Consider the following 25655-nt stretch of genomic DNA (forward strand, 5'->3'; position numbering starts at 1 on the left):
CGTTCCTGAGGCCAGAGGGGCTCCTGGGGATCTGGAACCGGCGGTCCTGGATATGGGCTGTCACAATGCTCTAGAGACAGGGAAGTCGCCTTACTCTATCACATATAGAGAAACTGCTCTTCTTGTAATCAGCCCCCTCCTTCGCTGCTCTCAGTGTAAGCCGCCTCGGTGCCAGGGGGCCCGATAATAAAGGAACTGCATCTGAAACTACCTGCTGTGTTCGCTGTTCTCCTCCCCTGCAGGGAATTCCCATCAGGTGTGTCGCAGAGAAGGGGAGGGAGCCTGGTAGGAGCCCCTTGACCACACTGATAGGGTCCTGCCAGCTGCCAGGTTGCAAACTGAGGACTGTTTGCACCGACCTCACCTCCCGTGAGTGTCGCTACTCCTGGTGGCGAGCAAGAGCCAGGCTCTCACAAGTGTGCTTGAGTTGTGTCCCCCTTAAATCGCCTTAGGGCAGCAGGGACTGCCACACCTCTGGCTGTGATGCCCAGCAGCCCGTTGTCAGCCTGCAGTCTGCCCGTCCTGCTGTGGGCATCACCCTGGCGGGCTGCAGCCGATGCAGGGCGTGCGGAGAGGGCAGGGCAGGGGCACTTCAAGCTGAGGCACACCTTCTACTGCTCCCTGGCCCCCACCCCCTCTCCCCCCAGAGGCCTAGTGTCTCCACCCTCCTCTCCAGACCACTAATTTGTCCTCATCCCCAAACTAGAGTAAGGCACTTTTCACCCCAATGCAAAAAGACTTCCATCTGATTCAGAGGGACTGAGCGCACCAGGGTGCCCGCCCAGTAAGGAGTGAAAGGAAGTAAATGCTTTGTCTTTTATGACATAAAACATTCATTCTATTTCATTCACTATTCTGTCCAGAAAACTTGCTTGAGGTGGGGTGGAGTCCATGAGGGAGCCTGAGGAGCACCCGGGTAAGCTGGATGCTGGGGACCCACGACAGAGGGACTAGGGGGGCAGGTGGCGGGGCGGGGGGGGGGGGGCCTCCTGGCAGGGATCCACATCCCTGGCCCTCCTCCTGTGTCTCCCGCCCCGTTGGTCAAGATCATTCACTGAACAGTCACAGTGGCAGCCTTCCCTGGCTTTGCTATCAGGCCGGGGGATGGACCCAGTCTGGGGCGCCCATGGTCACCCATCTCATGGGATCCGGATGTCTGCTCCCTGCACCATCACTGAGTATGAGTGTGTGTGTGCCTGTACACACAGGCACACAGTCAGCCTGCAGCGGGTGAGCACCCCTCCAGGCCCCTTCCTGCCGCACACAGCACTGTGGGTGCTGCCCAGGCCGTCTCATGGTCCTGGCTGCCTGTGGGGCCTGGTCGGGATGGGGCAGTGGGAGCCTCTGCGGAAGCTGTCCCCTGGTGGCTGCCACTGGCCTGTCAGCTGCCACTACTTCCTGGCAGCAGACAACACCTCTGTCAGCAGGATGGGCTGCTTCAAGCTGGGTGGGACTCTGATTCCCACTTCCTGTCCCCAACTGAGAACAGAGAGGCTGCCCATGGGGTGGGGGAGATACAGGGACAAAAGCTGAGATTCGTCTGCTGCTCTTCCTCCTCCTCCTCCTCCCCCTCCCCTTCTTTCTTCTTCTTTTAGTTTTCAATCAAGCTTTTAATGAAAAGATCATAAAATAACATTTTCTCCTGTCATAGAAAAGTAATTCACTTACTTTCTTCTTAAAAACAAATCCATGAGAAGCCCCTACTTCCGTCACTGGCCGAAACCCTGCCCAGCAGTGACCGAGCAGGAAGGATGGGCGCTGCAGGGGGACCCAGTGGGACCCTCTGGCTCAGGCCAGGGACGAAGAGGGCAGTGAATAAAGCTTGAATCTGGCCCCTTCCATCAGCCAGTCACACACCAAGGCTGGAGCAGGCCGGCCAGAGCCCCATTAGCCTAGGCCAGTGGTCGGCAAACTGTGGCTCACGAGCCACATGCGGCTCTTTGGCCCCTTGAGTGTGGCTCTTCCACAAAATACCACGGCCTGGGTGAGTCTATTTTGAAGAAGTGGCGTTAGAAGAAATTTAAGTTTAAAAAATTTGGCTCTCAAAAGAAATTTCAATTGTTGTACTGTTGATATTTGGCTCTGTTGACTAATGAGTTTGCCGACCACTAGGCCCTAGGCACTCCCTGAAGAGGTGAGGAACAGTTTCGTGAGGGGCTCATGGATCCCTGATTGGAATTTAGAGAACCTCACGCTGGGAACCAGAGGTCAGATTCAACATTCTCTCCCTGAGTTGCCAACCAGTAAAATAAGAAGGCTGAGTCCTCTCTAGAACTAGGGTCCCTTGAAAGAGAAAAAGAAATATATTACAAATCTATTGAGGTTGCAGGAATTGGGGGGGGGGGAAAGCCGGGGGGGGGAGTTAGGGCGGAGGAGGGAGACAAAGGGTAAGGGGCTTCCTGCTGCCGTCAAATGGCAGAGCATGGTCCTCTTGCCCTCCTGACGGGCCGGCCCTGCTTTGGACAATGGTGAGGCTAGGTCCCGGAACTCTGCAGCCGGAAGAAAAATCTCTGGGCAACACCCTCTACCTGCCAGACCCACCACAGACCACCAGGTGGCCTTGCTCTTCCAGTCCCTGCTCTCTGCATAGCCGAACACCAGAGGAACCTGGGCACTGCCAGGTGTGCCCCAGGGACAGTCAGCTACCCAGCAGTCCCCAGGCCCACAGGGGGAAATTCCAGCTTCAGCCGGAGGGCCTGGCTCGAGTGTGTCCTGTGGATGTTGCTTTTCTTTTTGTCGGGTTAAGGAGGCACAGTAGTCCATCTCATGGCTGTCATTAAACTCAGCATAATGAGATGGCTAAATCAATAGCCTCCCAATCTTTACTGACTGCTTTAAGAAGGGGCCATTGCAATGCCGATATTTTTGTGCCCCAATCGACATTCATTTAATCTGACTTTCCTCTTGCTTCTGTGAATTACTGTGCTCTGCAGCCAGCTCAGAGCAAAACTGGGAGACATGTCATGTACCTCTCCTTTCCATAGCTCACTCCCCTCCCAGATCACTGCTCTGGGACCCAGCTTTCAGCAGGGGCTGTACTTTTCCTTGGGGACCCTAAGCCCCAAATTTGACCACTTTCTTGCCAAGCACCTCCCTTGGCCCAGGAACAGGCTGGGTTTCTTCACAGCAAATCTGTAAAATAGGTGTCATCCTCATTCTGCAGATGACGAAACCAAGACAAATTCAATGACTACAAGGCTCCTGAGGACACCAGGTGCGGAGCGGGAATTTGCCCAGGCCCTCCAGCCCCCTCCAGCCCCCTCCAGCCCCCTCCAGCCCCCACCAGCGCCCTTCCCACCCAGACCTGGACAGTGACCGCTGATAGCACAGCCGTGGTCAGGACAAACCCAGATAACGATAACGCCTGTGAAAGCACTGTGAAGCCGAGACGCCCCAAACAGGGGAGATAACAGCACCGTGCCGGCCTCTGCCGTCTCCTGCCTGTGAGCAATGAGCCCAGGAAACACTCACCCTGCGTCTGGTGCAAACCATCAGTCAGCTCCGGTGCAGGGCGAGGGCCAGCATGCCGATGAGCAGCAAGAATGCGCTTTCCCCCCAGTAAGTCTAGTTAGTCACCGAGGCTCATCGCTTCTCCTGGGGGCCCCTCAAATCTGTTCTTTCCTCCATCCCACTGGTGTTGTCCTGAGAGCTGCATCATCGCTCCCCTAAGTCCCTGCGCAGCCTCTCTCTGAGGCCCCTGCACCCACACTGTCCCCTCAACCACCCTCCACTCTGCAGCCACAGGGATGGTTCTCAAGGGCGGGTCTGAGCCGGCACATGGGCTTCCGGCCTCTCAGCAGTTCCCTGTGCTCTTGGCTTAAAGCTCACCCCCTTCACCTGTGTGCCACCCCAATGACAGCGACAGGACACACCTCCCTCCGCTCCCTGCCACGTCAGCCCCTCCACTTCAGCTCTCAGCTCCACATCCCTAGTTGGGGTCAGCTACTCTCCAACCCAGAGAACATCAGCATCAGAGCCTGAGGGGCAACCCCGTTTACTCTCTGTGGCCCGCTCTGTGAGCCACAGGGATCAGGTCTGGGCCGTTCACCACGGTATTCAAGCTGCTTGGCACACGTTAGTGTTCAAGTCTTTGTGTGATAATGTCTGGTCTCTGCGAGCCCTGGATGGGCCGTTTTCAGGACGTTCTCATACACACCAAGCCGGCTCCTCTGTGGCTCACAAACCATCCTTTCTCACTTGCCCTTCGCTGGACACCAATGGGAGGCAGCTATCCCACCTCCTCACACAAGAATGGGGGAGCAAGAGGTCCCCCAGGGTCATCTCAGCCACCCATCCCATGGGCTGAAGAGCCCAGAACCCATCCCAGAAGGCCCTTGCCTAGTGTTAGAAGTCTCCAGGGGGGAAGAAGCCCAGCCCTGTCCCCCCACAGACATCCCCTCTCCTGCCTGGCCAGGTGGCTGCCTTTCACTGCTTAATCTGCCTGGAGCTCCGTGCTCACAGAACAGTCAGTGCATCCAGTGCCCTGGGTGCCAATGGATTTCACTCTGTCCCTCAGAGAAGAAGCACAGGGACACGGGGGCAACCCAGTAGGTGTGTCCACAGGCTGAGGGGCAGGAGTGAGAGCAAGAATGGGCAGAGGAAGTGGCTCCCACCCACATTCTGTGCCTCGGTTGGTCCTCAGAGGATAATGGAGGGTCACCCTTCCCTGAGCCATGACCATCTCCTGACCCCACAGCCACAAGGTCTCCTGGCACCTTTGACAGAGGGTCACCTCAGACGCCTCAATCAATCCTCAGCAAATCCCTCAGGTGTTGGGACACAGCAGCTGCAGGAAAGCTCCCAAGGTTGATGTGCTGGGACAATTCCATGCCAACCTGGCCTCCCCCCGAGGAGGCGGGAGCCAGACCTCCACGCACCAGGGCTGAGAGATGCGGCTCCCGCTCCCATCACACCCACGCTGCACATTCGCCTTCATTCCCGCCCCGGCCCAGCCCGGTACCTGAGCTGCAGCAATGGCCCAGGGCAGGATGAGTCTGAGCTTCTTACCCCAACTTGTCACGGTGACCACAGCAGCCAAGGAGGCCGGGGGGCTTCCCTGCAGTGAGGTGGCACAGCCAGTCATTTTCAGTGCCTCCCTCCTCCCGCTGCCCATCTCATACTGACTGGTGCTTCTGTGCCAGTGGAGCCATCTCAGAGCCACCTCAGGGAGTGCAGCCCAGGCAAAGCCACCACAAGGCCCCCTCTGCTGGCTCCGATGAGCCCAGGATCATCAGGGGGGTTGGGGAGAAACTGCACCTAAAGCTGCGTCCCTGCCCCACAGGAGGCCAGGAGTGGCTCGTCGCTGCCCCTCTCCCAGCGCAAGCGCACTAAGGCTGGTGAACTGGCCGGCCCTCTGCGTGGGGTCGGCCTCTCATACAGAGGGCCCCCACCAAACCCGCCTCAGGTCACCAGGCAAAGGAGGTGTTAGGGTTCCTCAGGCACCCACAGAGGGACCCTCCCCCCAAGCCAGCAGGTCTGTCAGCTGGGCTTGAGGGGAGATGAGGTCCTGGCTGCGGGCGTGTCTTAGACAGAGAGTGGGGCTGCCTGTCATGGTTGACCGAACGAACACACCACGAAGACACAGCCTGCTTGTGCTTTTGACACATTATCAGGTTTTATTTAAAAACATGCTAAAAACATGGTGTTCAATAAAGCCAGGACCAGGATGAAGGAAACGCAGATACGGCATCACAAGCAGAAAAGTGCATTTGAAACCAACAGGCGTGCTCCCCTGCTCTCCCGTGGGCAGGGTGTGGGCACGGGCCCAAGGCCTGGCCCCGGGGTGCCCGGTCAGGGCAGGAAGGCCAGGCCCCACCCTGGACTACTGCGTCACTGCGGGGAGAGGAGGAAATGGGAGAAGGGGGAAATGAGCCCCGGACTCTGAAAGGCTGAAGGACCAAGAGCAGACCCCACGCACCTGGCCCAGCTCCCATCCTACGCCAGGTCCCTGCTAGTTAGCACCTCCACCAGTGGTGGGCAGGGGGCCCGAGAGCCAGACAGGCGTTTCCATCCATTTGGCTGCTCTTTGGCCACTAAAACAAGGAGGGATGGCCACTTGGTTCCAAGTCAGACCAGAACGTTTGCATGAGCATCTGGGGTGGGCTCAGCAGCCTTCCTGAGTGAGCCCAGGATGCAGGCCCAGGCCCGCAGGGGGACTGCAGGGGGAGACTGTGCCCACACCTGCTGCAGCCCCCGGAGCAGGGCTCAGGCCCTGCTCACTCACCTCCCCAGGTGGCTGCAAAGAAGGGCCAGGGAAGGCATTCCCCTGATGCCGTCTGCAGAACCCTGACCTTCTGAGCCGTCTGTAAACTGCCTGCATCAGACCTGACTAAACTAACTCTGACTCTGGTGAGGGAAGCCACGCTGCAGCCTCCAACACAGTGTGGGCCAGACACGGGCTTGGAAGAGCGCTCCAGCCCATGCACAGCACCTTCTACCCAGTGTAGGCTCAGCCAATGACGGAGCCACCAAGCACAGGCTGAGGCCAGAAGGGAGTTTGGGAACTGTGACAAGGCTCTGAGGACAGATGATGGGGGGGGCGGGGGGGCTCAAAGGAGGAAGGGCCTGAAGCTCCAGAAACATAAGATTGCCAGGGAGGCCACACACCCCAAGGTGCTAGGCTTTTGCTGTTGATTTTAACAAAAATTAAAAATTGCATTGATAGGCATAAACAACCCCCCACCCCCAGCATAAACTCATTGTGCACCACGTCCCACTGTGCGACCTGAATGCTTGTTTGCTGTCTCCACAACGGCATGGTGGCAGGCCGCGAGGGGGTCTGCAGACTGGGTTCCCGGAGGCAGCCAGAGGACCCAGAGGCAGTTTTGCTCAAACGTGTGCTTACCCATCCTCCACCCCAGGCCCCACCCCCCCAGCTCTCCAGTCTGCACCAGCTCTCAGGGGGTGGCTGTACTGCCCAACCCACTCCCCACCCTCCAAAGACGTGATGCCTGAGCTCACCCAAAGTTCTGTCCTCCTGGTCCTGACTGCACTGCACTGAAGGTCAGGGGAGGAGTTGCTGGCTGGGCAGCTGAGTCCCAGCTCTTGGAACAGACAGGTGGAGGCTGGAGGGATGTGGGCCTGGTGGGAAACTAGGCCTGGAGCCAAGTGGTGTAGGAAAAGGCAGCCTCCCTGAGGCCCCACCTGGGGAAGCACCCCAGGTCCCACCTAGCTAGTGGGGAGCCTTTTCAAGCTCCATCCCACGGAGTCTTGACTTCCTTCTTTAACTGCAAAATGCTCGCTTAGACCAGCACAAGTTCTGGTGGGCGCCGAATGCCCCGCCCACCTCTCATCTCCCAGGCCCTGACTCAGGCGGCTTCCTCCTGGGGCTACTTATCAGGATCCAATCTGACATCTCTCAGTTTTCTGTACTTCTCCTTGGGGTCACTGGGGACGTGATTGCCACCCACCCCACCATCCATGAGCCCCGAGGAAGGAGATGAGTCCTGGGACCTGGACGGACACCTCCCCCTTCCTCCCAGCAGGAACCAGCAGCCCGGTGCACCGGCTGGAATGGTCATGGGCACCACTTCCGCCTGCCCTCCTACCCCAGGGTCCTCTGCCACAGTCTGAGCAGCAAAACCTCAGGACTGCCTCCCCTTCCAGAAGCAGCGTGAGAACGTGAGCAGCAGCTGAACGAGAGGTATGTGTCCGGGAGTTTCTAGCAGGAATGTCTGTGAAATCACTGGGGTTGGCAGATGTCATGGGAAGGCCCGCGGGGTCGGGGGGGGGGGGGGGGGGAGGAGGGCCTCCCGTGCCAGCAGAGGGCAGGAGGAGGAGGAAGGGAAGGAAAAACAACTGCTCATCCATGAAGTGGAAGGACCCACAACGGCCCCAGCTGTGTTCCTGGGAAAGCACCCGGCCGCCCCCCAGGGACCCTGCTGCTCGGGCCTCCTGCACCGGCGTGCGCAGACGCGTGGCTCCTGAGCAGGACGCTCCTCACGCTGCCGCACGTGCCTCTGTTTCACCTCCTCTTCCAGGCTCCTGTGCCACCGGCCGCCTCCTCTCAGGGCCGCTGAGTGCAGGCTGGCCCACCTCGCCCAGTGCCTCCTGACCGTTGCACAGTGGTTTGTCCTGACTGAAACCCGGCGCACGCCCTCTCTCCCACCCCTCTCCCGCCCTCAGAAAAAAATCAAACTGTTACAGAAATCAACACAGTAAAAAGTTATAAATCAGAACGCTAACCCTACACTGATCTGAGATAATATTCCTGAATAATCATAATCAGAGTAAAATAAAATAAAAAAGTTACACTGTAAGGTATAAAAAGCCTGGGCAAGGTGCTCCCTGGGTCCCGGCCGGAGGCTGCGGCCCCCGCTCTCCGAAGGGAGGCCTCTGCTGGGCAGTCTCTCCGCCAGGCGGGAGCACGCACGGCCCCCCACGCGCACAGTGTGGTGTGAGGAAGGGCGGGGTAGCCACCATCGGTGTGGCCTCCTCGAACGCGCCCCCCGGCCCACCCTGTCTTCTTTGGCAAATGCACAGATGCAGGAATCCAGCACCCCAGCACCCCAAGGTCTCCGTGCCTCCTCCCCCTGGCTCTCCACCCCAAGAAGGCTGAGGCGGGGGGTGTGGAGGGCGCTGGGGGACGTGGGTGCAGGGGGCAGCAGTCTGGAGTGCGGGCAGGCAACACAAAGCTCAAATCTCCTTCTTCCCTGGCACAGTGTCCGCGTGGGGGCTGGGCTCCCGCTGGCGCTCAGGCGTCGTACTTCTTACCAGTCCGGTGGATGTGCTGGAACAGGGTCATGGAGAAGGCCATGCCCAGAATCTGAAAGACACGGGGAACGGGCTCAGACAAAAGCCCCGCGGCTGGGGCCACCGACAGCAAATGGTACCACTGCTGGTGGGCGTAAAAAACCTGGTGGGATGAGGATCGTGGTGAACAGAGGAGGGCACCCAGCGACCAGCCCAGGGCCCACCGTGAGCTCAGCCCTCAGAGCTCTCTGTACAGAATGTCGCTGAACCTCTCTCTCCATCTCAGGGTGCTGTGAGGCCGAGAGCGCAGAGGGCTGGCCCTGCACGGAAGCTAACAGGTGGTGCGGAGGGGGAGGGGATGCGACCTGTGCTCATTCGTTCTGTTCTGGAATACACAGCGTGCTGTCGTGGGCTGCAGCAGACACGTCTTACCAGTGATGCTTAGGACGACATTAATACTCGTTTGTTATTCCCTCAACTCCTGAATCCTGAAAGGGGGTGGTGACAACAGGGAGCCGGCCTGTGTCCTCACAGTCACCACAGATAGTCGGCTTTGGGCACAGGCACAGAGCAGGTGACACTGTGCCTCTCCTGGCTCCCACACCCGAGGTGCAGGCATCCGTGGAGGAGACCATGTGGATGAGCCCCGCCCCGAGGTTCTGACCCCAGGAGGACCTGAGATGAGCCCCGCTCTCGGTACCGAATGGTGAGGGCAGCTCACATCAGAGCTCATCTGCTCAGCCTGCGAGCACTTAGATAAATCAGACACCACCTGGCCCCTGGGCCCCAGAGTTTAGGATAAGGGGGATCCCTGGTGTGGGATGTCGACCGTCTTCCCACGGACCGACCAGTGAAGTTCAAGTACTCCAAGAGGAATCAGGCATGGACCCTCCTGCTCACCAGGGATACGAGCCATGTGTAGTGGGCACAGGAGGGAGCCCAGGAAATGCTCGTCCCCAGCAAGGTCGGGGCCTCGTGCTCCCAGCCAGCTGTGTGGGCCTCATCGTCAAGAGGAGAGGCAGGGCCCTCCTCTTCCCTCTCCGTCACCTAGGCTAGGCCTTAAGGGAACAGGGTCACTAAGTGCTTACTAGGAACAGCTCACATGCCTGGCACTTCCTCTGCTTGGTGCAGCTCCCTGCCCCACGTTAGGCATGTTACACTCCCTCCCTGTTGAGAAGAGGCACGATCATCATGCTCATTACACTGATGCGGAAATTCAGGCAAACAAGCTAATCAGTGTGCCCGGTCACACATGTCTAACAGACGGTGAGGCCAGGACTGACACCTGTGGGCTCTGACCCACGCGCCCATGCTCACAGGTGTTACTAAGGACTCAGGTTTCATGCAGTTCAGCCACAAGGTCAATGTCCCTGTGAAGTGAGGACAGGTGTGTTCACCAGCAAACCCACACGCGGGCTGCACGCCATGCCAGCATCGGGCCCAAGGCCTAGGAAACGGGAGGAAGCAGCACCTCTGGGGCCTGTAGGGTTGGGCAGGCACAAGAGGCCGCAAAGCAGGACAGCGCACGGAGGTGGGGCCGCCTGAGTCAGTGCCTTAACTTGGGGGGCAGCTTTTCTCCAGCTGGGGTGCAGCGAGGCCGATGGCCCTCTCACCTGCATGATAAGGATGCACATCCCCACCGTGCCGAGAACGTGCTTGTTGTCATCAAACCACATCTTCACCTTCTCATAGCAGCCCTAGGGAGCGAGGACCACAAGGTGAAGGGCCCGGCATGACGGTCCGCACCCTTCCTGCTCAGCCCCCCACTCTTTCTCCTTCAGCCCCCGTCCTTGCTCTTTCCTCCTGTCCCTCCCTGCCCCTCAGCCTGGTCCTGCCTTTGAGCAGGCCCTGCCCTGCCCAGGGTTCCACCCACAAGGCCCCACTGCACAGCCTCATACCCCCACCCCATTACACTCCCAACTACGGGTCCAGGCCCCTCATTTTCCACCTGCCTTTTGGCTTCAGTCCTGTGTGCCCCCCACATTAAGCCAAGTCCTTGGTGCCCCGGGCCCCCCGCCTTCCCCTGTAGGTTCCTCTTGCCACGGCACAGGCTCCTGGGAGGAGGACACGGGCAGGGCCTCGGGCCTCACCGTTCTCCACAGCGGGGTGGTGCTGTTGCGCCCGCAGCCCTGGGAGTTCTCCATGCAGCAGCGGTCGGGGACCGTGTTCTCGCCCAGCACCGGGTACCAGTCTGTGTAGTCGGTGACGCCGCAGCAGCGCATCTGTGGGTGGGATGCACAGGGTCAGACACGCCACAGCCTGCCATCTCCTCCGGGCCCTCCCCATCCAGGCCAACCCGCCCCAGTGAACTGCCCCCTGGAGTTCAGCAGAGGACACAAAGGCCTCTCTTGTCTGTTGTTGGCCTCAGCTGGGCCCACAGGGGAGGTAAGTGAGAGCTCCGTCCTGGAGGCTGGAGCAGGAGACAGGAAAGCTGCCGGCCCCTCGGAGCTGGGCACTGACTCTGGCAGGATTGCTCAGCCCTCCGTCCCACCAGCACCTGCGGCTCTGTGCCCGAGGGACCGTCACAGGCTGGCGCCTGCCCCTCCCCAGCGCTTCCCACAGGGCATCAGGCTGTACTGACTTGTTCTTCTCTTAGAATCAGAGCCTCCTAGCCTGAGCCATGACCAGGGGGCATAGCTGTTGCTAAAATAAATTCTGTCACTCATTCCAAAGCTTCAGAGAAGGATCAGATGGCCTGTCCTCGATTATGGGCATCCTTCCCAGCTCCCTGTGCCCACTTAGCCACTCGCACAGCTCCCTCAGGCCTGTCCACTCCTGTGTCCAAGTCCTGCTCACCCTCCTTCACTCACCTCCTCACCCCTCCCCAGCTGCATCCCACTGGCTGGTGTCCGACCGGCAGCTCTCACTTACTATCCAGAAAGCACAGCTGCCCAACGCGGTCACCTGGGTGGGGTCTGAGGCCCAGGCCACCACGCCTCCTCCCCACCTGCTGGCCCTGCCCGTCCAGTCAGCGGGGCTGCCCGCCCTCACCTCGGCCTGGATGATGTTCCAGGCGTTCTTCAGACCCACGTTGTTCTCTGTGTTGTACAGCAGCAGGCCTTCCTTCAGGTCCTTCTTGGCGTTCTCATTTACCTGTCCGGTTGAGGCAGACAGACAGGACAGTTGGGACCAGGATGCAGCCTGCCCAGGTCAACTAGAACTGCTGGCCTCCTCTCTCCCTGGGGGTGGGGTGCCGGGGCAGGGCAGGTCCACACTCCCAGCTTCAGTCTACACCCATGGACTCAGAGGAAAGACCAGCCACACACAGGCCACTCTGCCAGCCGCCCACATCTTCCCCCATGCTGCCCCTGTCAGAGACACCCTGGGAACCAGAGTGGCAGACCAGTCATTTTGATCTTAGGGCCACCCCTCGCTGGCAAGTAGCTTGCCTCTGCTTTATCTGTCATATCCTGGAATAATAATATCTACCTCTGGGGTTGTTGTGAGAATTAAAGGAAACAATGCTTATGAAGAGCCAAGCACAAGCTGGCAAGGAGGGATCTCTCAATATTATTATTTCCTCCCTTTCACAGATGCAGAAGAACGCTTGTTTCTAATCCTAAGAATGACTCCACCTTCCAGTGTGGCTGGGTAAGTACTTCAAGACCCCACGGAACTGAGAGCGACATGGTTCCTGGGCACAGTGCACCAAGGAGCCTGCTGAGCCCTCGGAGACTGGGTGCTTGGCTACTCATTCCTGGGAGTACCAATAAGAAGTTCTCCGAATTGACAGGGAACTACCTAGTCTGGCGAGGTTGCCAGGGGTCACCCCGCCATCCTGAACCCTGCGGTGCAGCCTGGGAGCAGTCGCTCCGCCTCAGAGGCCTCTGGAAAAGAAAGGGTAGCTCCCCTTCGCTGTTAGCCCTACTCATGGTGTCCCCGGCAAAGCTCCTGCATGTTTCCAATGGGTTATCTTCAAACCCCAGCCCAGCCACTTAGTGAGTCTAAATCCCTTCTCCAAGTGGTCAACACAAGTACGCTGGAATGCTCCCAGTGACGGGGAGCTCACTATGCAAGGGGCACTGCATTGCATCCTTGGACAATTAGGGGACTCAACTTCCTAAGACTACACAGGTAATGAACCATCCCAAACTCGCCTTCCCATGCTGCCCCACCAGAACCTCTCATCTGGGCCTGGCCTGTTCTCCGGGCTCCATTTCCCTCTGGCTTGCTCCAGTTTGACCCAACCCCAAGGGCAATGAAATTCCATAAGCTCCCCCCTTCCTGAAGGCTTACCTTGTCCATGTAGACAAAGAAGAGGATAAGTAAGATCAGCTCTGCTAGGAGGATGATCAACAGGACGATGAAAAACTGGAAAGAGAAGGTGCAGGCATGGGCACATGGTGGAGGTGGTGGCCAGGAGCAGGACCAACAAGAGCAATGGCAGGGAGGCAGGGACAGGCAACAGAGAGCCAGGGCTTCCCAGGTATGGGGGGGCTACCTACTTCTGAGGAAACCCAGACAGGTAGGGGAGGGACATTAAGAGAGGAACAACTAGGGCAGGGATAGCCAATCATGAAGAAGAGGGGAGTGATTGGGCCAAGAACATTCTGGAAGCAATCTCCCTGGGCTCAGTTAGCTGATGTTCCCAGGCCTTGCCTGTCATTGTGGCCCAAATGCAGGGTGATCCAGAGTTCAGAGGGCTGGGGGTGTGGGGTCCAACTTACACTGAGGAGGAGGCACTTGTTTTCCTTGATGGCCCCCAGGCAGCCCAGGAAGCCCGTCACCATGACAATGGTGCCTATGGCGATGACGAGGTTGGCTGCAGACAGCGAAGGGAAGCTGGGGGAGAAGGTGGCAAAGTTGCCTTGGGACACGGAGAGCCAAATGCCCACTCCAAGCAGCCCACAGCCACAGAGCTGGAGAGAAAGGAAAGCGTGTTAGACTGGCATTGCTCTTGCATTCACCAGCAGGGGTCTCGAAAGACTCCATGTCCCCACCCCAACTCTGAGCCACGGGAAGGGTGAGAACAGGGCTACTGGCAAACATGATCACAGCCCCCAGTCATGTCGGCTGTGTGACCCAGCCTTCAGCCTTTCCACGTCTCAGTCTCCCTGTCTGGCAAATGGGGTTACCCTGGCTTCACTGGCCTCTAGGGTCACTCTGAGGATCCGATTACATGAGAATAAGCAAAAGCATGTGAGAAATATTGCGGGTTCTAGGTGCAGATGGGGGGCTGCAGTTACTCCACCCGGCAGGGGAGAGGTCCTGCCATTCAGGAAGGAGTCTGGGCAGGGTGCGTGGCGGTCAGGGGAAGCAATACGCACTTGCTCGGGGCAGGGAAAGAAGCTCGGAGCCCAGTTCCTCAGAGCCAGACCCCCCAGTGACTGCCCTGCGGCCCTGAGCAGAGGGCCGTTTGCCCACTGTTCTCAGAGCCTGGAGAACAAAGTTCCCACAGATGGAAAAAGAAAAGGACTCGATGGGCTGGTTGAGAGCTGACTGAGGGGCTGGCTGAGGTTTAGGACGGAGCAGCCCGTCACTGCCTTCGCCATCCATCTGGTAAGCCAGCAACCAGCCCTATGGGCCCGAAAACCGACTCTTCAACAGCACCCCTGGGGCCGCCGCCGCCACTCACTTCACCTGGGGAAGCTTCAGTTTCATTGGCTGCAAATCTCCACGTCTGCCTTATTTTACGCTCGATATAGCTGACAGCCCCCTCCCTCCCGCAGCCCAGAGGAAGTGCGCTGAATCTGAGAAGCCAATCAATCAGTCAACCGATATTTATTGAGTGCCTCTAGCATGCAGCGTCCGTGCCAGAAGAGCTACAACTGCTTTAGAGGCCTGCCTTCCCCGGGCCTCCACTCGGGCTGGGTGGGAGCTATGAAAAAGCAGCATCTGCCCCTGGCAGTATACACTGGTGCCAAATAAACGGCACAGGAGTTCAGAGGAGGCAGTCACTGTCCTGGTCCGAGACGCCAGTTGGTGAAGACAGTGCCCCAAGGATGGGGGGGCTTGGGGCAGGCGGAGGGCAAAGACGTTCCACATAGGGGCTGGGGAGCCAGACATGGATCTGACACCCGGCTCCAGCTGGTCCTGGCTGTGCCACTTGCAAATTCCTTTTATTCTGAATGAGAATAATAGCACCTACTTCCTGGGTTGCTCTGAGAATTGACGTGGAAGCAAGCATGGCAAGTGGGTGGAAGTGGCAGTTCCTGGGGCCGAAGCCGTGCTATGACCCAAGGAACCAAGCTCAGAGAGGAGACGCATATATATCGGTAAGACAGGCAGCCTGCAGACCCAAACTGAGCCCCTACTTGGTAAGTGCCAGTCCCCTTTCGAGTGCTGGGGGAGCCGGTAAACTGCACTGGCCTCATGAAGGGGGAGTTCCCACACAGAATGGGAACAAGCAAAGATCTCGCAGAGTTTCAGGCGCTGGTGAGTGCTGTGAAGAAAATCAATGTGGGCAAGGGATTAGAAAGTAACTGGGGACAGAGTGGTCAGAGAAAGGTGGCCATTGCATAGGGACCCAAATGAAGAGGGGAAGTGAGCCACACAAATACCTGGGGGAAAGTGTTCTCACAGAGGGAACGGCCCTGAGGTGTCCAAGTGGCCACAGAAGAGTGAAGGAGGTGACAAGTGGTGGGGGCCCAGTAGGCGGCGGCAGGGGACCGATGAGACAGGACCTTGCAGGCACCAGGAAAGAAAATGTGGGTGCTGTTCTTAGTGGGATGGGAGGCCTCCGGAGCTGGACAGTGACATGATTTATGTTTTCAATAGATCGCTCTGGCTGCTGTTGGGAGAACAGACCATCGGAGGCAAAGGGGGAGCCGGGACGGCAATCAGGAGGCACTGGGGCGGCCCGGCGGGCGGTGACCTGCACCAGGTGGTTACGGAGGGCTGGTCAGAAATGTCCGACTTGGGATATATTTGGAGGGTAGCGTTGACAGGGCTTGCTTGGCTTTAAAGAACCATTGGGATTTTTATAAATGGGGAAACAAAGGTGATCCAGACTGGGCATGACAAAGAAGTTGGGGAATTCCCATGTATTATTAAACAAAGACTGTTCAAGGAGCATAGGGGATGGGAGTTAGGTAAGTGGAGCGGCTGCCTGGGTCTCCCACGCTGTGGAGAGGGGTCCTGAACCTCCTACGCCCTTCAGCAGCCCTAGGGCAAGGTTCCCAAGGTGGGCACACTCAGGCGGAGCATCCATCCACCCAATGGGGGCATCCCTATGCTTTGCCAGGGGAATAACCCTTGCAACCACTAGGTGGCGCTCCAGGCTGGGTCAGAACCTCTGGGATTGCCAGTGAGGCTCAGAAACTTTCATCCAACTTGTCATTGACTTTCTTCAATCTGCTCAGTATCTATGCTGCCGTCTCAATTTTTCTTTCATTAATCATACCATGGAAATTCATGACCTTCATGTTGCAGATTTATGGTTCCTAAAGCCAGACCCTGCCGTGAATACGAGGAAACCCGCTGCTGCGGCCTCTGGCTACAGGTAGAGGAGCCTAGTAAAGAGAGCTGACTTGGGCTCCTGGACCTGCAGGACGCCCCTATTCCCGGCAGCTGGGACACCAGGGCCCCCAGGACCCTCCCCAGAGAGTGCAGCTTTCCCCAGAAGCCAGTTCTCACTGCGAGTCGGCCTGGTGGTCCCCGCTGTGCCTCCCTTCTGCATTTCCCTCCTGGGGGAATGGATGTGAGTTCAAAGAGCCTCCACCAGGGAAAGCTCAATGATTCAGAAGCTCCCAGGAGCCGGTCACTCCTCAGCACTGCTTCTCTGGATCCACACTGCATGTCCTTGATTTGGTCTGCAAGCTTCCCCAAGACCCACCAGCAGCCTCCCTCCAGCACCCGGAGCGAAACGAGCTGTGGGCCCGCCCCCCACCTGCTTCCCCCCTCACTGCCATGCCCAGACCCCACCAGGCCCCAGGCTAGGTCCCAGGTGAGATCTGCTGCCTACCGAGGGGCAACCCCACCAGCAGCCTGTACCTAAGTCCGGGCCGGGCGAAGGCATGGTCCACGCCTGCTGAGTGACTGAGACCCCTGTCACTCTTCCATCTCTCCCCAGAGGGCTGCTGATATGGACCCTGTGTCCCCACCTCAGATGACCCCGAACCAGCAGAGCCTCCAGGCAGGAAGCAGACAAACATCACGCCCCAAGTTTACAGAAAATGACACTGAGAGGGAGCAGGCGCCTGTCACACTGCCGGATGGACCTGGTTTCCTGGTGTTTGGTGCAGGCCCCTTCCACACTGCCACTCCTAGGGGACTGAGTGCATGCCCATGCGAGCCCCGGCCAAAGGGGAGCAGCAGCACAACCCCCACCGTAGCCCCCATCTCATGCCCAGACCCCAGGGTGCTCCCCTCCCTGACTCTGGCCTGTTGGTCAGCCCAGCCTGCATTGAGCTGCCTGAATCTCTGTCTAAAATGCCTCTTTCACCCGTGCTCTCCCTCTGGGGAGCACTCCTGTCCCTTCCTTCCCCTCTTCTCCCCGCCCCCCCTCACCCCAGCCCCAGCATTACCTTTGCCCTTCCCTCTCCTGGGCTCCAAGGACCCTTCTTTTGCTTCTGTAACTTGTTTCCTGAGCCCACACAGCCCAGCTGACTCACTTCTGCTACCTCAGAAACTTTCTAAATCAGCGTTCTCTTATAACTCAAAAAGTAAATAAATACATAAATAAAATGCCTCTCTATCACCTTCCCCTGTGTGACCTTCAGATTCTTGAGCTCTTTGAGGCCCAATTTCCCTTAAAGGTGGGATTTGGACAATGGAACTCAGGTCCCTTCCGGCCCGGGTTTGGCCAAGACTGAGACCCCGTGTTCTCAACGCCTAGCCCAGTGGTTCTCAACCAGGAGCAGCTTTGCTTCCTGGGACGTCTGGCAATGTCTGGAACATTTGGGGTTGACACAACTTGGGGAGAGGCCTGCTACTGGCATCCTAGTGAGTAGAAGTCAGGGGTGCTGCTAAACATCCAACAATGCACAGGACTCCCTGCCCCTCCCCCCCCCCCCCCCCCCCCCCGCCACACACACACACCAATAAAGAACTATCCAGTCCCAGTGTTAGTAGAGAAGAAACTCTGCCCCAGCCCTCCCATGCCATGTGTCCATCCTCTAGCTCTCAGTGCCCCGAGAAGACAACATCAAAGAAACAACCTCGTGTGTCCCCTCCAAGGGTGGGGCAGCTTCCTGGCTCTGAGGGTCAACACAACATGAGAGGAGAAAAATGCTGGGAAGACTCCACCCAGGAGCTAGTGAGGGATGGGGCAGGAGCACGTAACAGGCCAACATCTGGTGTGTGGCAGCGGGCAGAAGGGAGGAGTTGACAGCAGAAAAGGTTTGCTGGGCAGGAGGGCAAGAAGACAGGAAGCCAACATCCGAAGGCAGAGCAGGAGGAGCAGGGAGAGGGTGAGGCAGGAATGGGAGAGGGGAGGAGCAGGGAGGGGAGCCGCCTCATACGGAGGGTGCCAAGCACAGGAAGGAGGCAAGGTCTGCAATGGCACGGCCAAAGATCAGTGCCAGAGAGCTTAGCTGGTGGCATTCGGGGAAATTCCCTTCCAAAACCAGAGGGTTGTCTCAGCTGAGATGACCGAGCTATAGTCAGCCCAAGGCAGGAAGAGACTGGGGCGAGGCAGAGTGACTCAGGGGGCCGGGATCCAGCCCCTGTTAGCACTGAATGACCCAAGGTCACCAGCCGGGCCTGGTCAGCACCCCTCTCTAAGCAGGAGCTGGCCCAGGGACCATCCTGACAAGCCTCCCTTACCCCTTGGTCCTTCCCCGCAACAACCAAGGGCATTTCTAAATACTTTCAACTCAGGGCTCCAAATAAATCCACATCAAAACTTGAAAAAATGAGTTCTACCCTTGCATTTGCCCATGGCCTCGATCTCTGTGCAGGCTGGGATTTGGATCTGTTTGGTTCCCCGCTAAATACCCAGAGCTGGAACAGTGCCTCACCCTTGGCAATGCCTTTGGGTTTCCCTCCGACAGGACGCTCCTGCCTGAGCCCTCAGAGGCTGTCTCAGGATCTTCCCATCGCCCGTGGGCCCATCCGCCAGATGCACAGCGAGTGAGCTGAGGCCCAGTGGGGCCATGGCCACGCAGGGAACAAGCACTCCAGACTCACCTCATTTATTAAGCCTGTTGTAACTAGCCAATATCCCCATGGCATTTTCCTCATCTTCAGTTCAAAGCATATTGATTTGTAGTTTTAATACATGCTTCTGCCATGTAGCCTTATGTATTTTTCATGCAGGCATCCCATTTCTCTGGGGATGAGGCCCATAATTTCCCCTTCACACCAAACTCCTTCCTGAGCTTCTGTCCCCACTTACACATCGCTCAGAGCTCAGGGACAGCCACTCCAGTGTCCCCTCATAACTGCCACAGCCTCTCCCCCTTGTGGGGGTGGCCCTCGCCAGGGGTGACCTCCTATGCCAGGGCTGGACCCAGAGCTAAGCACACAGGGATCAACCTTCTGTGTAGACTGATGCTCACCCTCATTAAAGCACCAGCACTTCCAGGGCCAGGTTCTTATCTCTTCCCCCGCAGGTCCCAGAACATGCTACATAAATATGGATGGATGGATGGATGGACGGATGGGTGAGTGGGTGGATGGATGGATGGATGGATGGAGGGATGGATGGACGGATGCATGGATGGGTGGGTGGATGGATGGATGGATGGATGGGAGAGTGGGGAGAGCCTGAGCAGGAGACAGCCTGGGAACAGAACCAGACCCAGACACACAAACCCTCCTGCAAAAGAGGCCCCCCATTCACCCCCACTTTGTTACATCTAGAATGAATCTCAGTGCCCCAGGCTACTCGCAATTTACCCCCCTCGGCCCCTCATTGGCCTGTAAGTCTCCCGCTCCACTTGCCCAGCCCCCCTGGGGCCCATCACACCCTCTAGCTATTTTTACTGGCTGCCTCATGTGTCTGCAGAGCCCCAGCCCAGCCCCTGGCCCCCCATCCAGCCTCATCCCCTCTTTACTTTGCAGGAGCTTTTCAAACACCAGGCCTCAGCACTCCCCAATGCTCTTTATAAGCCAGAGCCAAGCACAATCTTTAATGGCATTTAATAAATTAGTGGATGAGGAAAATAAAAAAGAAAACCAAAGTGACTTTAATTTCACAGCCTGACATGTGGCTAGCAATGATCTTGCCTGGCCCGGGAGAAGCCGGCCTGCCAAGAACTTCATCACTGGGAGAAAGGACCATACGTCAGAGCCGGGAGGGGAGCTGCTACATTGCATTTCAAATGCCCGTTGCCTCCAAGGGGCCGCCGCAGCTCATTCATTGTCACAGCTGTAAAGGGGGTGGGGGTGGACACGCTTCTAATTCTGCATGGAGCAAAAGGACAGGACAGAATCACAAAGATGTCTTTGCCAAAGCCACCAGCAGGGAGGAGGATGAGAGCACAGAGGGGGGGGTGCCTCTCAGTGAGAGGTCTCCCCCTGTGTGAGCTGTCCCTGGCCCCAGGCCGTCCAACCACTCCTTGAGCACCCCCAGACTCCCAGTGCTCACCATCCCACCAGATGCTCCATTCCATTTATGCACAACTCTAACTGGTCAAGAATTCTTTCCTTTTTACTCAAGAATCTACTCTCCTATGGCTAACATGCCTCGGTTCTAGTTTTGCCCAAGAGGCCCACCCAGAACAGGTGTGGCAGGCCTTGAAATATCAGGCTGGTATCTAACATTCCTGCTCAAGTCTTCTCCTGGCCTACTAAAGGGCTCTGAGATCTTCCACCTCCTCTGAGTCACCTTCCACTGCTCATCGCTGTCCCAACCTGAAAGTTAAGAGTCCAGCTATGGAGGGACCAACACAGAGTATACACTTCCACCTCCTCTGAGTCACCTTCCACTGCTCATCGCTGTCCCAACCTGAAAGTTAAGAGTCCAGCTATGGAGGGACCAACACAGAGTATACAGATACCACTCTCCCCTCCTACACTCTGAGCGCTATACTTCTAGTAATCCAGCCTAAGCCTCCACTGCCTTGGCTGGCAGCCATAGCACAAGTTTTGCTCACATTAAGTTTGTGCATAATTTAAAACCAAATTACATGATTCCTCGGTCATTCTTTTTTTGACCCCACACTTTCTCTCAAAGCCTCCAATGTCTTCACAACTTCAGTTCACAGCCCCCAGTATCACCAGCTTGCACAGGTGATAGGGAGATCACACCCATATTTCTGAACTGAGTTTTCCTCCAAATAACCATTACATAAAGCATTTGCATATCCAAAACCCAGTTACATTCTGATGACTGCAGAATCAGGCTATTTTCCATCCAAGATAGGCCTAGGGGAGAGCATTTCAACATGGTCAAACGTAAGGGATGTCGAAGTGGGAGCTGCAAGCCTCGGAGGTTAATAAAGCTCTTAAATTCCATGTTTCCAGAGTCCACTTCTCTCCAGCGAACTTTGTAGGGGCTAACCCCTCCCCAGTTCACCAGAACACCTACCTGTTGAGAGAAGAGCCTGTTACAATACCTCTTACAGTCTACAACTCCAGAAAGTTCATGAGGATGAGAGTCTGTGATGAGGGAGGTCCCATTTGAGACTTTGAGGGCAGCCCCTTGCCACCCTCCAGTGGGTTAAGGGCCCTGGGCAGGGGGAAATGCCCAGTTTCCAGCAGCCCTGATCCCCAGAGGGCTGCACAAAGGGCCTGGTGCCCTCTGACCCCAGGGGGTGGGATGGGGGATGGGGAGTGGAGGTTGGCTCGCTGAAACACTCACTGCCCATCTGTTTGGGCTTCCTGGCCTGGCCTCAGCATGGAGGGCATCTGCCCTGACAGGGGCTCACTCTAACCGAGGGTGGGACCCAGGGTGGCACGGTTCTAGGGACAGGGATAATCCGGGCCTGTCCCTGGGCTTCAGAGGCCAAGGCAGTGGTGCCAAGATCAGGCCCGGTCCCCAAGAAGGCTGATGTGCAGACAGTGAGTGAGGGGCAAGAACTAGATATGGGAGGAGAGGTGGGTATCCACCTGTGCTCTCCCAACACAGCCCCCGGAAGCCCCGTCTTCCACAGCCATTCCTCTGTCTGGGAGAAAGGCCGGCAGAGCCACGGAGCTCACCTCCCCCACCTCCACCTGCTCCCAGGTCCCAGGCCATCTGGACTCCTCAACTCTGACAGCAGGACCCAGATCAACTTTCTCAGGTGCCAGCACCTTGCCATCTTCCCAAACTGACCCGCAGGCCTACTCCCGCTGTGGGGAAATGGAAGAGGAGGCAGAGACAGCTCAGAACCCCCCAGCAGGCTCGAGGTGTGACGGAGGCTACGGCAGGAACAAAGCCTGAGCAGCAGGCCCCAGGAGGACCACAGTGATGTGCAGCTGGATGCCAAAGAGCAGCAGATGATACAAAGCACCTGCCAGCCTTGTGAAGCAGGAGCAATCATTCACCATCCATAAACATCGATTCACGCCGCCGCCGCCCCGGGGGCAGGCCTCGACGTGGCAGACCTGCACCCCTTCCCAGTCAAGCGCACTGCAGGCCCAGGCGGGGTGGGCTGGGTGGAGGGAAGAAGGGGCACAGGGAGTACTGTACCCCAGCGTTCGCTAGCTCGGTCCAGCCCTTCCCACTCCTGCGCACTGCTGGCAACAGGAGGACGGAGGCCCTGACAGCGGGATTCTGCTCAAGGACCTTGGCAGGTCATGCACGGTGGGCATACAGCTGTGTCCCATCCCTATTCGAGAACACACAAGAGGAGATGGGGCCAAAAGGCGGAAGGGGCAGGGGAAGGACTTCCCAAGAGGGAGGCTGACAGTCTACCCCCCTCTGGTGGCTGTTCCCTGAGCTGTCGGAGGACTGCCCTCGGCTGGGAAGGCGAGGGGTGGGGGTTTGACCCTTGGAGGTGTCTTTTCCCCTTTCTACAGAACTTGTCAATACCCAACAGGAAACAGCTTGGCGCCTCAGGCCCTGTTACTGTCAGGCAGGGTGCTAGTGTGGGAAGGGGTGCTCTTGATGGTGGCGCAGCATAAGCTCTCCTTACCTGCACCCCACGGGCCAGGGCTGCCTGAGCTCCTGGGCCCACGGGAGCCATGGGGAGACAGCGGGGACCACAGTGTGAGGCACTGTCTGAACTCCCAAGGTCACTCTAAATTGGGGGCGAAGGCACCAAGGACTCAGAACAACAGCTTGTCAGAGGAGTCTGCAGAGGGATTTTCCAATCACTAGCATATTTTTCCTACCTGCGTTTGTTTTATTTTGTGTATCTGGGGAGAAAGACATTTCTGACAGCATCAAAGCACGAGTACATGAAGCCAGGGCTGCCATGGGAGAAAGGGGTGGGCTTAAGAAACCAACCTTCAAGGATCACACTGAAACTGGGGCCACGGGGGCTCCCCTGAGAACGCAGGACTGCCAGAGCCTGGGGACTGCGGCATGCTGTGCGGCTCTGGGGAGCCACTCAGCCTTCCGAGCCGTTCCCGCGCTGGAAGACTGAGGCAGGAAAAGCACCTGCCAGCATCAGGAAGACCTCAAGGACGAGTGGATTATGCCGGCCGAGCACTTTGTGGTCCTCAGAATATGAATATCGTACACGGTGTTGTGCTATTTTTCAGACTCCTTGGAAAATGCAAGGGAAACTGGACAAGGAAACCTTGATTTCGCATCACATCTTCCTAGTAAAGCGCTCAAATAATCTGTGAGACTACAATGCCTCCTACAGAATGGGGCGGAAGGCCCATCCTCCCTGTCTGAGAAAAGGAGCCCCGCCTCCAGAGGTGAAAAAAAAAGTCAGAGTGAAAACCGTGCACTGCGGGGTGCTTCTCAGTGGGGCTGCCTCCGTCCTGGCCATCACATGATGGAGGCCCTTTAATAAGTAAATGAGAATGACCTTCTGCAGGTTACGTTCAGCAAATCACACGCTGTAATTACACATACAGATATCAGGAAAGATCCCGGCTGACAACCAGGTCCCTCTCTGGCTGCAGGGCAGCTACCCCCACACACCTTTGCTACAGCCCTTGGACTTGGCCAACGCATGACTGGCCTTCTCTCTAGGGAACCCATGCCCATTATTATTTATTCCGCCAGCCAGGAGCCGTGTCCACCCACGCCAGGAGTGGAGGACGCAGGCCAGGTAAGTTCACCAACTGAAGTGACAATCTGAGATCCCTCCCCACCCTGTGCCAGGTCTGCCCATCTCTCCATCCCATTCTCCTGGTAGAACAGGAGACCATGGCCCACCCTCTACTATTTGACACAGGCCCTGCAATTCAGGTTACGCTGCTGAAAGCTGCCTGCCCACAGTCTCATCTGATGAACTTGTGCAAGGTCACAGAGCTCGTCCATGGAGGAGCCATGCCCTGCTCCCACCCCACAGCCTGACTTGCCCCCTTAACCTCTTGATGCTGCGCTGCTGGGGACAGTACAGCACCAGCGCTCGTGAGCACTGGCCACACGCCAGCACGGTCCTGAGAGCTTTGCCTCTTCTGCCTCATTTAATCCTTCCAACCCAATGACGGGGTTGGGGGCAGGTTATTTTTGCCCTCCCCGTTTTATAGATGAGAGAAAAAGGCACAGAGAGGTGCAGCAGTGAAGGAACACAGGAAACCTGACTGCAGAAACCACCATGCCCCACTGCTTAGACCTGGGTCATCCCAAATAGGCCAGAAAGGTGTGACCTAGATATGTCCCTCTTGGAGAAAGGACGGCTAGCAGGGTGTGATGGGTGTGAGCGAGCCTCTGTGGCCGGGAAGCCTACCTGTAGACCAGGAGGGCAGGGAATAAAAGTTGTGACAGAGATAGTAACAGGGGTGGTGACACAGCGCTGGTGAGGGTGACGGTGGTGACAATGATGAGAATAATACTGACGATGAATCTAGCACTTATTGAGCCCGTATTACATGCCACAAACTGTGTCAACTCCTTTCCACAAAACCACACAAGTTACTATTATTTCCCCCACTTTGCAAATGGGAAAACGAAAGGGTCAGAGATTAAGCATGTTGCCTAAGCTCACACGTGGAGTCAGTAGACCTGGGATTTTAATCCAATTTGCTGTGACTCCGAACCCTGTGCCTACTACACACAGACCCAGGAAAGCCCCACCTTGTTTTATTAATGATTTTCAACACCTTTCTAGCCTAACGTGAGTCAAGGGAGGTGGGAATGGGTGCCCAAGAGTACAGGACCCAGAAACACAGATTCCCCTGGCTGGTCAATGAGGGAACCGAGAGCCTGAACCTGGTCTACCTGGTTCCAAGGCCAGGAAGCAAGCACAGCCCCCGCTGGGAGTGGGAGCCAAGGTCCAGGTCTCAGGTGCCTGGCTGGCGACTGACGGCGGGAATGGTGGTGTTGGGGAGCAGAGAAGGTGGCAAGGACAGCGAGTGAGTGGAGGGCACCTATTTAGGGGAGGGGTGTGTGCCCAGGTGAACATGTGTTGGGGGGGGGGGGGCCAGTTTTCAACCAAGGCAATCTGCCTACCTCACTGATTTTACCGGAATTGTGAAAACGATTGGCTATTCCTCTGCAAGAAGAAGCAAGAAGGAACAAAATGAACTAATTTGGAGATTAACTGACCTTATTTTTGCACCTACATTTCCACAAAACAGGGGAGCTTGTTGAAATAATCACAACCCCGGGCCGTTCATATTCTGGAGAGCACTTTCACAGACACGGGCTCAGGCACACAGTCCCACCGACTCCTGGGGAGGTGTCAGCCCATTGTACAGATGAGGAGGTTGCAGCTCACAGGAGCAAAGCCCTCATCTCCACACGCCTGTGGGAAGCAGGGGCACAAGGACTATCCGCATCTGACCCACCGGGAACCAGAGCAACTCAAAGACTTCCGCTTTCCAGAAAGGAACGACAAGGAGGGCCTGGCTGATAACTGCTCATTAGACCTGCAGCAGGGGCCTCAGGGGTGCTGCTGAGCGGCACCAGGGTGCCATGGTGGCACACAGGAGCGAAAGACAGGGCCCCTCCTCCAGGACATCCAAGCCAGCTGGACCAGCAATTCTAGGCAAATAAGCCGCCACTCCGCAGAAGAGCATACGGGCCAGTGCCGGAC

At 57.2% G+C, this 25655-nt stretch overlaps 1 protein-coding gene across 3 annotated transcripts in view; it reads right to left on the reverse strand.

The window, feature by feature from the left end:
- Window positions 1–5589: 5589 nt before the first annotated feature.
- Window positions 5590–25655, reverse strand: part of TSPAN9 (tetraspanin 9) — a 196976-nt gene continuing 176910 nt past the window's right edge. For all 3 annotated transcript variants that reach the window (XM_079774391.1, XM_079774390.1, XM_079774389.1), the window contains 6 exons: window positions 13359–13550; window positions 12928–13002; window positions 11683–11784; window positions 10782–10913; window positions 10305–10388; window positions 5590–8764 (listed from right to left, as the gene is read on the reverse strand). In XM_079774391.1, the coding sequence (XP_079630517.1) occupies window positions 8693–8764; window positions 10305–10388; window positions 10782–10913; window positions 11683–11784; window positions 12928–13002; window positions 13359–13550 (657 nt within the window). In that variant the 3' untranslated portion in view covers window positions 5590–8692. The remainder of the gene's footprint in view (window positions 8765–10304; window positions 10389–10781; window positions 10914–11682; window positions 11785–12927; window positions 13003–13358; window positions 13551–25655) is intronic.

Source organism: Cnephaeus nilssonii, assembly GCF_951640355.1.
Source record: "Cnephaeus nilssonii genome assembly, chromosome: 6".
Classification (NCBI taxonomy): Eukaryota; Metazoa; Chordata; class Mammalia; order Chiroptera; family Vespertilionidae; genus Cnephaeus; species Cnephaeus nilssonii.